At 38.8% G+C, this 17,454-nt stretch overlaps 1 protein-coding gene across 2 annotated transcripts in view; it reads right to left on the bottom strand.

Moving 5' to 3' along the window:
- The window catches only part of BRCA1 (BRCA1 DNA repair associated), a 48,842-nt gene that overhangs the window by 11,276 nt on the left and 20,112 nt on the right, over positions 1–17,454 (bottom strand). For both annotated transcript variants that reach the window (XM_084864042.1, XM_084864043.1), the window contains exons 11-17: positions 17,028–17,116; positions 13,570–13,741; positions 8,877–9,003; positions 7,360–7,544; positions 5,319–5,623; positions 1,702–1,789; positions 254–331 (exon numbers count right to left, since the gene is read on the bottom strand). In XM_084864042.1, coding sequence (XP_084720168.1) covers positions 254–331; positions 1,702–1,789; positions 5,319–5,623; positions 7,360–7,544; positions 8,877–9,003; positions 13,570–13,741; positions 17,028–17,116 — 1,044 coding nt within the window. The remainder of the gene's footprint in view (positions 1–253; positions 332–1,701; positions 1,790–5,318; positions 5,624–7,359; positions 7,545–8,876; positions 9,004–13,569; positions 13,742–17,027; positions 17,117–17,454) is intronic.

The following is a 17,454-nucleotide window of genomic DNA, read 5'->3' as shown; positions in this document are numbered from 1 at the left end:
CTAATTCGTATACTAACATTCCAGAAGCAGATTAGGTCCTATTAGTTATAAAAAGAAATCCATTTTCCCAACATCCCCAGCTTATCGGAACAAAGACATGTGTTAAAGATAAAACTAGCTTAGTGTTATCATTAAAGATCTTTTGGTAATTCAGATACAACATCAGCAAAAAACCTTAGGTGGTAAGATGTTTGATATACAAATGCAATTCTGAAGGGTAAAAGGGAGGAGGGGAGAAATGCACTATACTTACAGAAATAGCTAACTACCCATTTTCCTCCTGCAATTCCCAGAAAGTATTTCAGGGTCCGTTCACATACAAATTCAGCATCTGCAGAATGAAAAATATCCAAAGGATCAGTAGAAGTTGAAAACAAAGTCAGGAAGTGCGGCCCTAACAAGCTAATGAGCTCCAGTTCCATACGCTACTTGCAATCAATATGGATCGATGATTCCAATACCCCAGCGATAGAATCAAAGGCTGGAAGCACCCCTAATTATAACCAGCATGTGTGGATCTTTGGAAGTTAGAAAAGGCTGACACGAAGTTAAAACCAAAGGAGATGCCTGCCCTAGCTTCTAAACGACAAGACTAGCTGCAGACATCCATCACTGTGCTCAGGGAATTATCTACATCAGTGGTATTGATACATGTGGGTGCGGAAGACCTATTTTACTGGATGGCAATATGTGGAAGGAGAAGAAAACAGCAGTGTTGAAATCCTCTATCTGAGGTGTCAATGTAAGTGACAAAATTTTCACCCCCTGGGGAATCCTAACATAATTTCCCTGAGAAGGACAGAAAAATACAGAGGATTTTCATAGCAGTTTTCCTCTATTCATAAGTATTTCAGAAAGAAGTAGCTAAAGAATCACTTCTGTTTATTTCCTAGTGTTTCTAAAACCCCTCTGTGCCCTAGCCGGTTTGGCTCAGTGGACAGAGCGTCAGCCTGCGGACTGAAGGGTCCTGGGTTTGATTCCGGTCAAGGGCACATGCCAGGGTTGCTGGCTCAATCCCCAGTGAGAGGCATGCAGGAGGCAGCCAATCAATGATTCTCAAGACTGATGTTTCTATCTTTCCCTCTCCTTCTCCCTTCCTCTCTGAAATCAATACAAATAAAATAACAATAAAAAAGTACAATCCCCTGAAGAACTAAGCAAACTGGGAAATAAATGTATTTAACTAAATCTTAAACATAGCATTCTATCTGCCAGTAGTAGCAACAGCCATTCTCCCTCACAGAATTCTTCACAAATAACTAAAATCTGCCGAGACCGGTTTGGCTCAATGGATAGAGCGTCGGCTTGGGGACTGAAAGGTCCCAGGTTCGATTCCAGTCAAGGGCATGTACATTGGTTGCGGGCACATCCCCGGTAGTGGGGAGAGTGCAAGAGGCAGCTGGTCGGTGATTCTCTCTTATCGACGTTTCTAGCTCTCTATCTCTCCCTTCCTCTCTGTAAAAAAATCAATAAAATATATATTAAAAAAAAGTGGTTCATTGTCCTGGTTCACCACTCTCCAAATCTTAAACCCAAAACAAAAGGGGCCAGGAGGTAGAAAAACTATTATTTTTCTTTCGTAAAACATAATTGATCAACTACGGGAAGACTTTCACCCGTGCTATGCTTAACGAATACTCCCATTTCTTCATGTAGTTCCATGTAACAGCTGCAATGCGTTCCATAAAGGTTCTGGTATACCTGTTTTCATAATGACATGAGTAGTCTCTTCAGTAATTACATCAGTTACAGTGATGTGGTGTTTTCTGGCAAACTTGTGCACACGCATCTGAAATCAAATAAAATATTATTATAAATGACCTCTAGTGCACAGCTTAGAGCATTAGTTATCCTAGCTTTGAATCTCCATTTTTTTCCTCACAGAAAAGGTACATTCTTTTTATTCTAACATGTCTGAAGTCTCAAAATAAATAGCAATTTAATACAAGTTATGTACAAACCAGAGGAAGAAATTCTAAAGTAATTCATGCTAGGAGACATGAACTATAACCAAGGATTCAAAATAATATTAATTTCCCCTTTCATAGCAGATATCATTGAATTCCCTAAGACATCTAGTTTCTTTTCAGAGTGCTGCTCTACTATAATACAGATTTATTAGCCTACACTACTCATAGACTGAGAGGTAATTAGCCTACACAGAAAGTTACGTTACAGATATGTGGCTTAAAAACAAGATGTGCCTGGCTGAGTGGCTTAGTTAGCTGAGCATCATCCTGTATACTGGAAGGTTGCTGATGCGATTCCCAGTCAGGGCACATACCCGGGTTGTGGGTTTGATTTCCGGTTGGGGCACACACACAAGGCAACCAATCAATGTTTTTCTCTCCCTTCTTCTCTCTTTAAGTATGTCCTCAGGTGAGGATTAAAACAAGATGCAAACCTCTGCTAGCTCAAAAACATTCAAGTCGAGTACAAAAACTATCAATTCCTCTTCCGGGGAAGGATTGAAGAGACTCATATTATTCCCAAAAGAAATCTAGAGCCTTCTAGCTATTATCTATCAACCAAATAAAAATCAATAGGTAGTAAAAGAAATTAACCAGATCCGTTATGGACACAACTGACATAATTAGTAGCAACCATTTGGTAAATAACTCAGTTTACCAAAGGCCATCACTTATTAGCCATCACCACCCATGCCAATGTTTACGTGCTGCACAATATTGCAATGGAGATCAGGCCATCCTTCTTTCATGCTGCTCATTCCACACTGCCACGGGGCACTAAGAAGGCAGACTAGAGAAGCTAATGACATCCTCCGCTTTTGTCACTGCCCTCTGCCAGGATCGTTAGCAATTCTGAACTGATTAAATGCTGAAATCACGGCCTTGAACAGTGTTCAGTCAGAAGAGCAACCGCTGAAAAGATCATTTTAATATGGGTTTCAGAATTAATCATGTGTAACACAGTCAGCAGCTTTCATAATAAATTTACCACAATTCAAGTCTGAATAGAGCTGAAAAGTTTTCCTCTTTTGCTTGTTTAAAGACAATATGTACCGAAGCCACTTACCGTCTAATGTGCAGCTCAGAATTGCCCATGGCAAGAATGATTACATTATTTTAGCCTTCTCTGAAAAGCCGAACTTCAAAACAAGAAATGCTCATTTTCAATGAATAAACGGAAATTCTAGGTATGTAGGCAAACGATCGAGAGCAACATAAACCGAACACAGGTATGAATTTTCAGAGCCTATGGCGGGTCTGGGCACCTGATTGTGAAATTAGAATTCCAGCATTATTGATGAGAATGTATTCATTGTATCTTCTGGGCAGACATAGCTAACTTTGCCCTTTTAGTAGTAGGCTACCAAGAATGTTATGCTCAGCTGCTACGCATAGAGAACTTAGAATGAGAAATGGTTCTTATCCTAGGAAGGATATATTAAGAAACATACTTAAGAATGGCTGAGTCATCTCTGTGTATAATAAATTATACCCCCATTGAGTCCATTTAATACTCTGGTGTGCTATCTTATCGTAGTTCTTTAAGATGTATCCACTCAATTATTTTATTATGAAGTGATACCAATGGTGATTACTTTACTAAGATGTCTGAAAGCTACACTCGGAAAGGATGTTTCAGTGATCTTAGCATTTTAATGGGTATTGTCCTTAGTGAGAAACAATTCCTATTTCCAGCATTAGGGACCCAAGGAGATGTCAAAATCCTAATAGGGAAGAGAGGCTCTTGCAGAGCAGAAATGATAGGACAGGCTACTGAAGAACTGTATCACCAACCAGCATAAAGACAAATAAACACTGGAGAAACGCCGTTATCTGGCAGTGAGCTTGGAACCAGTTTGAATTTAGCTGATCATGCTAGTGCGTCTCTCATATGTGAACCAAAGTGGAAAAAAGATGCCTTCTGGGGAGTAGAGCTACTCTTTTTATAATAGAGCTACTTGATTTTTATAATAAAAACTAGAGGCCCGGTGCATGAATTTGTGCATGGGTGGGGTCCCTTGATGTGGCTTTGCTAGAATTGGGCTGAAACCTGCAGTCCAAGGCCACGTGCCTCTCCCGCTCACCCCGGCCCTGCTGCACCTGTTGTGGGCTCACGCCAGTCAGTCCTGATCAGGAGAGGCAAGCTGTGAGCCCTGTGCCTGGCACAGCCCCTGGGGGTGGGGAGCACCCGGAACACGACTGGCCCTCAGGGCAGGTGGTGGGACGCCCTTGTTGGCCTGGGATCCGGATCCATACCACCGACGTTTGGTTTGGACTCATTGTCAGGAGCCACCTGGTGCCCGCTTTTACATTGTTTCTTCCTTGCAAAGTGTCTAGGGAGGGGAGGCGGCTGTGGTGCCTGACGCTGACGTCCGGGAGGCCAGCAGTGCTGTTGGGATCATGCGACAGCGCCCATCAGTCGGTGCCTGGCCCTTTCTCAGGCGATTGGACCCGCAGGACTACTGAGGGAGGGAGTGGCTGCCACTGGGATGGGTCAGCAGCACTCCGGCTGTGGAAGTGCACTGACCACCAGGAGGAAGCTCCTGCATTGAGCATCTGCCTCCTGGTGATCAGTGCGCATCATAGCGACCAGTTGTTCGGTTGCTTAGGAATACACACACACACACACACACACACACACACACACACACACACTAGAGGCCCGATGCATGAAATTCGTGCAAGAGTAGGCCTTCCTTCCTCTGGCTGCCAGCACCAGCTTCCCTCTAGCACCCGGGACCCGGGCTTCCCTCCAGCCGCCAGCAGGCACCCAACACCTGGCTTCCCTTGCATTCCTGGCTTCATCCGGAAGGTCATCCAGGTCATCCGGAAGGATGTCAGGTCAAGTTAGCATATTACGCTTTTATTATACACACACACACACACACACACGAAATTTAAAAAGCTCTATGTCATACCCAAAAATATAATCTCTCTGCTAATATTTAATAATTACTTTCTTTAAAAAAAATGATTTGAGAGACAGACACAGAGAGAAATATCAATTTGTTCCACTTATTTATGCATTCATTGGTTGCTTCTTGTATGTGCCCTGACAAGGGATTGAACTTGCAACCCTGGTGCATCAGGAGGATGCTCTAACCAACTGAGCTACCCATTCAGGGCTAATAAGTATTTTCTTAAGTAAATTTATACAAAATAATTAATGCTATAGTGTTATCTAGGTCCAAAATTTCAGAAATTAGTAATAAAAATTAAATTTCATTAGAATTATGCCTATTTCTTAGATTTCTTCCTATAAGTTATTTATTACTACTACTAGTTAAAACTATTATGGTATGTAAATGAAGGCTCAGTCTTTAGGGAGATACATATGGGTACACTTACAAGTTCTTTTGGGGTCAAGCCTGATGCCACCACAGATATTCCTTTGCCTGTTTTTGCTGAAGATGTCACCTCTGGCTTCTCCCTGCTGGCACTTTCTTCCTTCACATCATACCCAGCAGCATGAGTAGTATGAGTAGCAGCTGGACTCTTAGCAGATTCAACTTGAAATTGGGGTAATTTCAAGGCAGAGGTTGAAGCTGGCATGCTGCAAACATGAGGTGACTCTGGGGCTCTGTCTTCAGGGGGATCAGACTCTGGGTCATCGGAGAAGAGGCTGATTCCAGACTGTACGTAAGGACTTTCCTCTGAAAGGAATGGGGATGAAATTTAATCTACATGAAAATGAACCTTGAATTACAACATCTAGTCTCTGCTAAGAATTGAAAAGATGGACCAAGTCAAGAGAAAAATGAGTGTGCTAATATATTGTAGGTGGAGGTGCAAGATGTCTTAACTTTTCTAAAGGACAATTTGGCATTATATTCCAAAAGTCACGTGCGTTTACACTTTCAGTCAATAATTCAAGTTTTAGAAATGTTTCCTAAGAAAGTAAAAGATGCATGCACAAGTTTAGCCATAGGAATGTTCACTGCAATATTGTTTATAACAGTAAAGTTCTAGAAATAACCTAAATGTCCAATAATAGACTGGCACATCTATTTCAATGGCGTACTCTTCACCCATTACATTCAGTTACTATGAGATAGAGAAATGCACACACCCATGTTCATTGCAGAATTATTTACAATAGCCAAGAGTGGAAGCAATCCAAGTGTCTATCAATGGGTGAATGGATAAAGCAAATGTGTTATCTACATACAATGGTTTAAGTCAATCACAAAAAGACAAATGCTATACTATTCCGCTCATATGAGGTATTAAACTTGCCAAACTTTTAGACACAAAGTAGAATGGTAGTTGCCAGGGGATGAGGTATGGGGAAAGTGGAAAGTTGTTGTTTAGCGGGTACAGCTTCAGTTTTGCAAGATGAACAAGTTCTAGAGAATAATTGCACAACAATAAAAATATACTTAACACTAGTATACACTTAAAATAGTTAAGATTGTAAACTTTCGTTATTTATTTTTTCTGCAATTAAAAACAAAACATATGCCATTGAACTTAAGATGCTATCCTATTTCAGAGTCCAAACATGAAAAAAAATTGCACCTTAGAATCCACGAAATGCAATATTGTAAAGTATGCTTTCTATAATTTTGGTTGTTTATTTTATCTAATTTAAATAACTTTTATTACCCATAGTCTCCAACTGCTTGGCAATTCTCCAACTTTAGTAAGGAAGGAAATATATTGAAATATGAGAAATATTCAATTTTTGTTTCATCATCTACGATGATATAATTACCTTTTTTACATAATAGGTCATCAGATATCCTTACCAAATTAAAAAAGGAGATCATCCCTGAAACATTTCAGAAAATGCCACTCAATCAGAAGTAAGCATAACTAAGTAGAATGTATGAGATTCCCAAAATGACCCTAATTAAAATGGTCAAATAACACATTCAGAAGCCAAAAGGCATCTTTTATGATAATGTGTTTTAGAGGATTAATTTAAAATTTTCTCTACTAATTCAAACTTTAATTCACAAGCCGTAACACACACACCGTTCATTTAAAGTGATTTATAAGGCATAAAAAAATATAGTCATTTATATTCATTAATTCATAACTTAAGAGCTTACTTTGGAGACTTGACTCATTTTTCAATCAAGGACAGGCCTAAAACTTTGTTCTAGGGCTCTAGAACTCTTATCTAACAGTTGAAATAAAATATTTAGAGCACACCAAGACTCTCTCATCTTCAAAAAGAATGAAACCCAAATAGACAGATGAACAAATGCAGTAATTTTCAAGTAAACAGGGATAAACATTCAAGCTATTTTTTAAAAATGGGTTTAAGTATGACAGATGCCTTCATGATATACTAGTACATAGGAAAGATGATGAACCAGAATACCCTCAGGTAAGATTCAGAGTAAAATAAAAGTCTTGTCCAACAGAGAAGATGAAATATTACCTCGATCCTGTCTGGGCAAATGAGACGGCTCCGGTAAATCCTGGGTCTCAGACTTGGCCAGTTGTTGCTCCTCTGCATCCGCCCTCTCAATGAGCTCCTTTTGAGACGGGCGGTTTCCGTTCTGAAGACTCTGTGAGTGGCAGTGCACATACCACCTGTCATCTAACAGCTGGGGTGTAGAAGAGCTAGCAAGGATGCAAGGAGATTTTGTTATCACCACAGTTCACGAAAGGGCTTATCACACGTCCTGGGCAGCCAGAGCATAAGTAAAACAGCTCACTGTTGGAGAGACACTCAAGTGATGGCCTAGAAGTCTGGATTCATGATGACTGCCAACATGTCAGGGCTGACACAGAACATTTCCCCTTAGGGTCTATTCTGAGGCAGTAGGTATATATCTCCTAAGCTGTTGAAAAGCATGTCAGCAAATTTCAGCAAATGATCTACCACCACTTACTCAAATTCTATAAAATAGAAAGTATTATTCCACTTGAGTCCCCATGGATGTGTTAATCACATCTCTCATAAAAGTAGAGAAAAGAGAAAGCTAATGATTAATTTTGACATCGCTACACTCATTCTTTCTATAACCAATTTCAGCAAATTTCATAGAATCATCCTTATCTCCTGCCTTTTCAGTATCAAGTCATTCTATATGCACACAGTAAGTAATTCCTTTACTCTTTCAGGTTTTAGGACTTTGCTGATGAAGATACTTAAGAGATTTAAAAGACCTCAGAGATCAGCTAATTAATTTAAATAATTATTAGTTGTTTACTATGAGTCAAACATCAAAACCAGGCTCTGTGGATTAAAGATGAGCAAGGTCTGCTGAAATCGGTTTGGCTCAGTGATTTTTTAGAGAGGAAGAGAGAGGGATAGAGAGTTAGAAACATCGATGAGCGAGAATCATCAATCAGCTGCTTCCTGCACACGCCCTAATGGGGATGTGTCCGCAACTAAGGTACATGCCCTTGACCAGAATCGAACCCGGGACCCTTCAGTCCGCAGGCCGACACTCTATCCATTGAGCCAAACCGGTTTTGGCTGGAGGCCAGATCTTTTAATTCTGTCAGCCACAGTGCCAGTAACCCCAGCCTCAACAATATATCCTCAGTCTAGTTTAAGAGGTTTGGAAAAGATAGTGTCATTAGATTTTTGACAACTTGTCACTATTCCCAAAAAGGCAAGTGAAAATATACATATACTCAGTAGAAACTCAATAAATAGGAATTCCTTTTCCTTCCTGGAGTGGTGAGATATGTGACTCTAACGGCTCTTAGACTCTTTCTTGAACTATCAAATAGGAGTAATAGTCCAGAACTTGTCCCTTTACCATCAAATGTTGTTGTAAAGGTCAAATGAGAAAGTAGGTACAGTATTTTTGAAAATATAAAGTAATATACAATCTAATCTCAATAGTAATTTGAATACTGTGAAAAATATTTAACAGTAAGAGTTCAATGTAAGTAAAGGTGTTACTTAGATACCACAATTTGACATTTATTATTTCTTACCTTTCCATTCCCGGTTCTTTATTTTTATATCTGGTGGAACTATCCAGAGACTCTTGAAATCTGTCTGCAGAAAGGCTTTCTGAATTATGGTTTACAGGATATTCATCACTTTTCTCTGAAGTTAATACTATTTTAAACGAAATAGGAAAACAAAGAAATTTACTGCTTTGTCCTGATGGTGAAAATTCAGGTGAGTATATAGATTTCTTATTTATTTTTATTTATTGATTTTAGAGAGAGAAAGGGAAAGAGAGAAAAACATTGATTTGTCATTCCACTTATTTACGCATTCATTGGTTGATTCTTATATGTGCCCTGAATGGGAATCAAACCTTGGTATGTTGGGACAATGCTCTAACCAATTGGGCTATCCGGTCAGCGTGAGTATACTGATTTTCAAAAGCAGCAATCTGTGACAATCAAACTGGTTTTCAAGCAAGTATATCAGACATAATCTTATAAACACAAGTGATCCAGCATCAAGTGGAAGGAAAATAAGTAAATAAATAAATAAATAAATAAATAAATAAATGGAACACTTTAAGACTGGGTAAATAAAGACACTCAACTGAGACAAGGCTGAAAAAAATCATATATTTATATATTCTTGGCCCTAAATGATAAGGAAACAGAAATAGGAAATAATTTTTATCTCTACAGTAAACTAAATTTTATTCAAATCCCCTTAGATAATAGAGAACAGAAAGTACTAGAAAGAAAAGAACATTCCCTTTCCTACATCTACTGCCTCCACATCAAAGACTGTATAAAATGGGGTGTGAACTTTTACATGTGTGAAAAAATGAGAGGGGATGGGTCACATAGAAAGAAAAAACAGGTGACAGTCTGCTTCAGATTTTCAATTAGTAAGAAAGAAAAACCCCCAATACATATAAAAAAAAACCCAAGGTACTGACTGATAAGGAACCCCGAAGTAATCCATGGACTAATGATGGAATGGCACAAGAAAAGGAAAAAACACAAGATAGACCCAAGGCAAAGTTTTGACACATTAGTACATCCTTTTTATTTATTAATTCCTCCAAATGTATTACTGTGCTACTGCTTTCTAGGAAGTAGCTTAAAGGCAGAAATATTTAAAAAGTAAAAACAAATACTTAAAAATTACAAATGTCTTTTATCCATTAAAAAGTCACTGATGACTATAATTTATTTTGAGCTTTTATCAGAAAAGCTAAAAATTGAGGCAAAAAAATGTAAACAAATGTATTAATTAAACTGTTAATGTATGTATTAATTAAACTGTTTTTAAGACACTGGGTGACCTGGAGGAAAATAATTATTGATTTCCTGAGTTAATCCTCAAATGCATTATTTATAGTTTTCTCTGTGTTTATCTTTTCTGAGAGTTTCCAGGAATGCAAGAACTCTGCCTGAAGCTACCAGTTGCTGAAAGTAAGCGGAATCTAACTATGCAGATTTTTCTTTTAATTAATTCTGTAAAGCTTTTTAATAAGGATATCATTTCCCCCAAAATATAGGGTGATCATTGGTAAAAGGAACCACAGAATTAACCACTGGAAAAGGTTACAAAAAAAATAAGTAAAAGGACAGGGAGGAAGACTCAGACATACAGATATTAAAAAGTCATTTCATCACATCTGAACATTCAGCATATGAGTTCCTCTTTTCACTATAATGGGGCCACGCTATGAAGAAAATAAGCTAACGTGAGTTAGAATTCAATTACTCAATGGTACCTAAAAAGATAGGGCAAAATTTTTCCATTCTTCTTTTCCCTTAATCCTTATTTCATAAATGCAGAGATCCAGAGCCCAAGTACTGGGAGAGTACCATAGTTCCTCTTCTTTTTTCTCCATAGTTCCTCTTAAATAATTTTCTCATCTGGGGATTTTAATGTTACATATTTTATTTTTCATGGATATGGAATGTGGGCCAGATCTAACGTTTAATAAATTTACTGACCGCCTATTATGTGTTACTAGTAAGTACTGTGCAAAGTATTAGGAGGATCAAAGGAAAAGACATTGGGGAAGAAAGGAAGAGATATTAATAAGTGATAAACTACAAAATAAAAAACCCATAAGGAAATCCAGCTCTAAAAAGCACAAAACCCATTCACACAGTGAATTCAATATTTCCAGAGGAGCATAGGAATTTTTAACAAGTGCTTCCAGGAATAAATATACTACAAGACAAAAAAGCCCTGATGTATCTAAAAATCACTTCCACTGTAACAGATTATGATCTTATAGACACCAATGTTTACTTTATGAATGGTTGGTAATCCACAAGAAAGAAAAAAAAAGACTATGACTAAGTGCCTGATATGAAATAACTACTTACAGAGGAGGTACACATAATTTATAGTGAGTATACAGATTTGCACAAAAAATATTATGCAGGCTTGGGAATGACCCTTAGATAAACAATAGGACAGAACTATGCTGAGGGCAGACTCTAGACTATAAATACCTCTACTACAAAGGATAAAGTAAAACCTCCTAACAAAATATTTTATATAGAGAGTCATAAGAAATTTTCAATCCCTGACTGGTTTGGCTCAGTGGATAGAGCGTCAGCATGCGGACTGAAGGATCCCAGGTTTGATTCCAGTCAAGGGCATGTACTTTGGTTGCAGGCACATCCCCAGTAGGGATTATGCAGGAGGCAAGCTGGTTCATGTTTCTCCCTTGTCAATGCTTCTAACTCTCTATCCCTCTCCCTTCCTCTCTGTAAAAAAATCAATAAAATCTATTTTTTTAAAAAGAAAGAAATTTTCAAAAAAGTTTTCAAATCCATAAAACATGTATATAAATATAACATTTATAAAATTTAAAAAATCCACAACAAAACATTTCGACTGCAGATTTCAGTCGAAAAAAATAAAAAAAATAAAATAAAATAAACACCCCCACACACACAAAGATGAGATAGATTTACACACATAATCAAAGCCATACAATAACATTTTGTAAGTTGTGCATAAAAATGAAAAGTCTAGTCTGTTTTTAGACTTTTTTAGACTGGAGAGGGTGAAAGCATCTCAAAGAAGAGAATTATGCTGGGGTCTAGACTTTAGGCTTCATTATCTGGGAGATGAACTAAATGAGATACAGTTATAACGAAAGCATTGAAAGAAATACAGTTGAACCACTGCCATAGCAACAGAGTTCCTAACTTCTCATGCATAAGCTACTGTTTCTCCCTGAACATAAAAATATTGCAAGGCACACTGCCTAACCAAAACCACGATTCTGAATAATAAAGACTTGAGTTCCTAGAAGGACTGAGAGGAAGGCCCTATTGCCCTGAGTAGGACTGGGGAAGAACGCAATGAAGAAGGAACTTGAGCCGAAACCGGTTTGGCTCAATGGATAGAGCATCGGCTTGGGGACTGAAGGACCTGGGTTCGATTCTGGTGAAGGGCATGTACCTTAGTTGCGGGCATATCCCCAGTGGGGGGTGTGCAAGAGGCAGCTGATCGATGACTCTCTCTCATCGATGTTTCTAACTCTCTATCCCTCTCCCTTCCTCTCTGTACAAAATCAATAAAATATATTTTTTTAAAAAGAAGAAAAAAAAGAAGGAACTTGAACACCAAGTTAGCTGGGTAAGTATCACCGAGATAAAATGAACATTTTGGGAGGACTTACCATACCTGTCTATTCAAAGCACACAACTTCCCTTCTGGAACCCATGCTTGTGCCTAACCTCTCACCTACTTGACTACACATTTGCCCTATTTAAAATCCTGCTCCATGTGCTGTCTTTCATAATGCTCTTTTCAACTAAATACTCAAAATTTCATCTTACTGTCCTTCATTTATGCCACATTTATCCTTCAGCTCAGCACTCACTTCTATTTTTAAAAAAAATAATATATTTTTATTGATTTCAGAGAGGAAGGAAGAGGGAGAGACAGAAACATTTAGTGATGAGAGAGAATCATCGATTGGCTGCCTCCTGTATGCCCCACACTGGGGATCAAGCCCACAACTGGGGCATGACCCCTGACCAGGAATCAAATCATGATCTTCTGGTTTGTAGGATGATGCTAAACCACCAAGCCACACAGGCCAGCCTCAACGCTCACTTCTTACAGGAAGTCAGCTCTGATCAACTCCATCCGTCTGGGTTACTCTAATCACCTCCTCAGAGATCAATCTCGTCTTGTTGATAACTGTAATGTTGGAATAAAGCACCTGACTCTGCCACATAATTGGGTTTTCTGGGGACCAAGATGAGTTCCTCAAGGGCATCTCTTCCTTATAAACCAGAAAGCACATGGAGGAGGGCTTTATGATCTCACACCTGTGGTATCAGGAATATGAGTGTTTTTTTATAAGCTTTCTAAAATGAGGGGGTTACTTATTTCTAATCTCTCCCATTGCACTCAGCTTCCTATGGGCTCCCCATAATATCTCCTCATTTTGGGTACTCAGTCAGAAAATTACACTTAATGACTGCCTTGATCTCTCTGAATGCTAAATTAGTTGGAAGCAGGGACTAGAACCGAGGCTCTAAAATTACCCACGGAGTGACTCAGCAAATATATGCTGAGCAAAGATCATAAAATGTTCAAGCTAGGCCCACATTTTCCTGGAGATAAAGGCTTAGGGAGAGGAAGAATTTTGCTTAAGAGGAATTTGGCCAATATTACACACCTTTTTCTTTTTTCTTACATTTTTTTTTTTTTTTTTTTACAAACCTTTTTCTGATGTGTTTTGTCCTGGATTTAGCAGATCCTCAGAAGCACAAGAATAAAATGTGAGGGAAGGGGATTTGTCAGGAGGCTGGCTCCCCTGCTGCCCTAACACAGCTTTCAGCTGGTCCATTTCCTGCTTGATCTTGATCAGGTTGTCTTGCATGGTGTCCCTCTGCTGCAGATACAAAAAATGACATAAAGTTACACTCTTTAGAAATTTACCAGAACACAAGACTATGTCATACCAATTAATTTAAGCATGGGAATGAAAATCACCTACTATGGAATTATAAGTTCTGGCTGAATACCTTTTAATCCAACCATATTCATGCAGTTAATGCCCATGAAATTATTTCAGAATGATGTTCAAGCGCGCGGGGGGGGGGGGGGGGGCGGGGGGGATTCCTACATTCTCCCAAATAGACTTGCTTTATTTTGTTGTGATGTCCTTTTGAAGTTGATTATTTTTTTTTAAAGCTCAGGAGTGGGGAAAAAAAATAATTAAGATGCTTATAATACTTTAGATATTTAAAATTAGCATGACTACGTTAACATTTTACATAGACTGTGTTTCAAAGACTTAGTATTGTCTAAGAGATATGGATTAGTTCATATGAAAATGTCTGATTTCTGGTGTGTGAGGACACTTCTTTTTTCTGGAATTCTTTGAACATTTAATTTCTAACAGAAAGAACAAAGAGCTAATTCATTAATTTATCTATTTGCTCACTCAACAACTATTTGTTGACCATCTATTATATGTCAGACACTGTCCTAGTGCTGGGAATATAGTCCGCATGGTCCTGCCATTCTAGATGGGGACAGGGTAGGTACCTAGAGAACTTCACAGAGAAGGACCTGTTAGAGGGAAGGACCCCACAGAAACAGCCCTAGTAAAGCCTGTAAAGACAGTTATTGTTTTCAACTCAAGATAAGGGTCTTCTCTGCTTATGGGGCTCATGATGTTTATTTCTCCACTTCAAAAAGAAATCTGGCCAAACCGTTTTTGTTCAATGGATAGAGCATTGGCCTGCGGACTGAAAGGTCCCGGGTTCGACTGCAGTCAAGGGCACATACCTTGGCAGCTGATCGATGTTTCTATCTCTCTCCCTTCCTCTCTGTAAAAAAATCAATAAAATACATTTTTTTTAAAAGAAAAAAAGGAAAGAAAGAAAGAAATCTGTGTCCTGGCTAGTGTTCTCAGGTTAGAGCATCATCATGCACCGATGGGTCACAGACTTGATACCGAGTCAAGGGCATGTACCTGCATTACAGGTTCCATCCCTGGCCAGGTGCAGGCTCTTGTGGGAGGTAACCAATTGATGTGTCTCTCACATTGATGTTTCTCCCTCTCCCTTCCATGCTCTCTAAAAAACAATGGAAAAAAGTATCCTCGGATGAGGATTAAAAAAAAAAGAAGAAAGAAAGAAAAGGGTAGCTGGGTAGCACAATTGGTTAGTGCCTTATCGAGATACACCAAGGTTGTGGGTTCAATCCCTGGTCAGGGCACATACAAGAATCAACCAATGGATGCATATAATAAGTGGAGTAACAAATGGATGTTTCTCTTTCTCTAAAATCAATGACTTAAAAACAACACCCTCTAAGGCTAAAATAAAAGCATTGATTAATTTAAAAAAAAAAAATTCCTAAGTCTAAGTGTTTTCTTTTTTTTTTTTCTGTTTTCTTCTTTCTTGAGTCTAAGGTTTCTGATAAGCACGTTATTTCATAATTAAGGAGATTTACAAAATATGCCTTCTTCCTTACTTTTAGAATGAACAATGGTTGCCAGCAAACCCTGGGGAAATAGATCGTTTCATCCTCCATTTCTTCTCATCCTTAAAAATGACTTTGTCCACCACTGAAAACTAGCCAGCTACTTTCTCCTGCTACCCCGAGTAATTTTCAGGTTTTTACGGCCAGAAAATGTATTCCCAGCTTCACAAAGGCTCCCAGTGCTACCCTGATACTGTTTTGCTGCCACTGTCCGCAGTAGCGCCACTGCCACCACGTGGTGCTTGTGAGTAGTTCCGTTACTGATCAAGAAGGGCTTGCCTAAGTAAATTTGGAATGGAATCAGATATCCGTAAGCTTCAGAAGCTGTACTAGTTGTTACTATCATGACCATCACATCTAACCTCTATGTGGCCTTTAAACAGGTTAGAAAACCAGAAAAAAATAGCAATGGGAGAATTAGTTAACTTTCCTTTAGGTTTTCCCAAACGAATTACTTTATAACTTGGACAATTCCCATAGAGGCATTTGGGAGACCAAAACCAAATTGGTTACTAAGTTTTCTTGATTCTAATTCTTGAGTGTTTCTTAAATTAGCCCTAATCTTCTATTTCCTGCTATGCTACTCTGATCTTTTACATTTTACTTTTTTGAGTATTCCTAAGATTTTATTTGAGCCAAACTGACAACAGTTGCTGGGAAGCAAGATCTCAAATGCTTCCTGATCTCTACTTTTTAAAAAAATATATTTTATTGATTTTTTTACAGAGAGGAAGGGAGAGAGACAGAGAGTTAGAAACATCAATGTGAGAGAAGCATCAATCAGCTGCCTCCTGCACACCTCCTACTGGGGATGTGCCCACAACCAAGATACATGCCCTTGACCAGAATCGAACCCGAGACCTTTCAGTCCGCAGGCGGATGCTCCATCCACTGAGTTAAACTGGTCTCGGCTAGGGCAGCTTTCAATACACAATTACATTACTGTGGAAGTTCCTTAAATGCATGTTTATCTTGCCTCTTTCTTCCATAATGGCTGTGGTGGTGGTATACCACTGCTCAGATAAGGTAACGCTTTCTGAAAGCTAAATAATTACCATTATAGCCCTCAGGATAAAGCCCAAATTCCTAAGTAGAGACATTTAGAAGGCCTTTTATACCCTCTTATCTCTTAATTCTCCCCAAACCAGCCATATGCCCTGTTTTCTAGTTGCCCAGGACAGATTTGTGCTTCCTGGGTATTTTATGCCTTTGTGCATCTGCCTGGGCTGCTGCCTCTCTTCTTTTTCCACCTGGAAAAATTCTTCTCATCTTTCAAGGCCCAGTTTAAATGTCTCCTTTGAAAGTCCCCACCAACAGGTGATCCCTCACTACTTCATTTATACTAATGCATTAGCAGACCAAAGTGGAATACGTAACCCTCCTTTGATACAGTACTGCTTTCATATTTTTGCTATAGGAAACATGAGTTTTGATCGTTTGGCTTATTCATTAAATTCAGTATGTAATGTTTTGCAGTGAGCTCGGTGGTATGTACGTGAGTATGTATGAAATACAAGGTAGCATGAGTTCCTGGCAGATGATTACAATCTAATTGAGGAGGCACGGTACCACATACAACTGTTATGCCACTGATTCTAAGGGATGATAAAAGCCAATGCAAGAATGCAGGATGCATACTACTGAATGCACAAGACACCACGCATACATCCACACATGCTTTTTACCTGAGTTGTTAAAATCTCGCTCTGGGAGGACAGCTCTGAACAGTCTTCAGAGAGGTTTGTTTCACTCTCGTATTCAAATGCTGCTTCATCTAAACGATAATAAAAATAGAGATTCAGATGTAAGAACAGACAGCAAATACTGCAATCTGCTGTATGTTTCTTCCCATTGGCAGGCAAGTATCACTTTCATGCCACTCAAAATGATTACGCTCCTTGTGTTGAGACACCTGATTTCTTCTAGAAACAACCATGAAAATCAGAAGCAAGTCCACCAACAACTGGGGCACTAAATCTCATTCAAACAGAGATGTTCCAGCTAGGTGAAGGACTTTTAAGGAAAAGTACCTTAGGAGGAACATGCTTAAAGTTTAAGGAGCAGCTACTTTAACGGTACTTCGAAACTCATAGTGTGCTCCCCCAAAAGGCA

The sequence above is a fragment of the Pipistrellus hanaki genome (genome assembly GCF_964339955.1).
Source record: "Pipistrellus hanaki genome assembly, chromosome: 16".
Classification (NCBI taxonomy): Eukaryota; Metazoa; Chordata; class Mammalia; order Chiroptera; family Vespertilionidae; genus Pipistrellus; species Pipistrellus hanaki.
The sequence above is the reverse complement of the archived record's forward strand: the minus strand, read 5'-3'. Positions and strand labels throughout refer to the sequence as shown.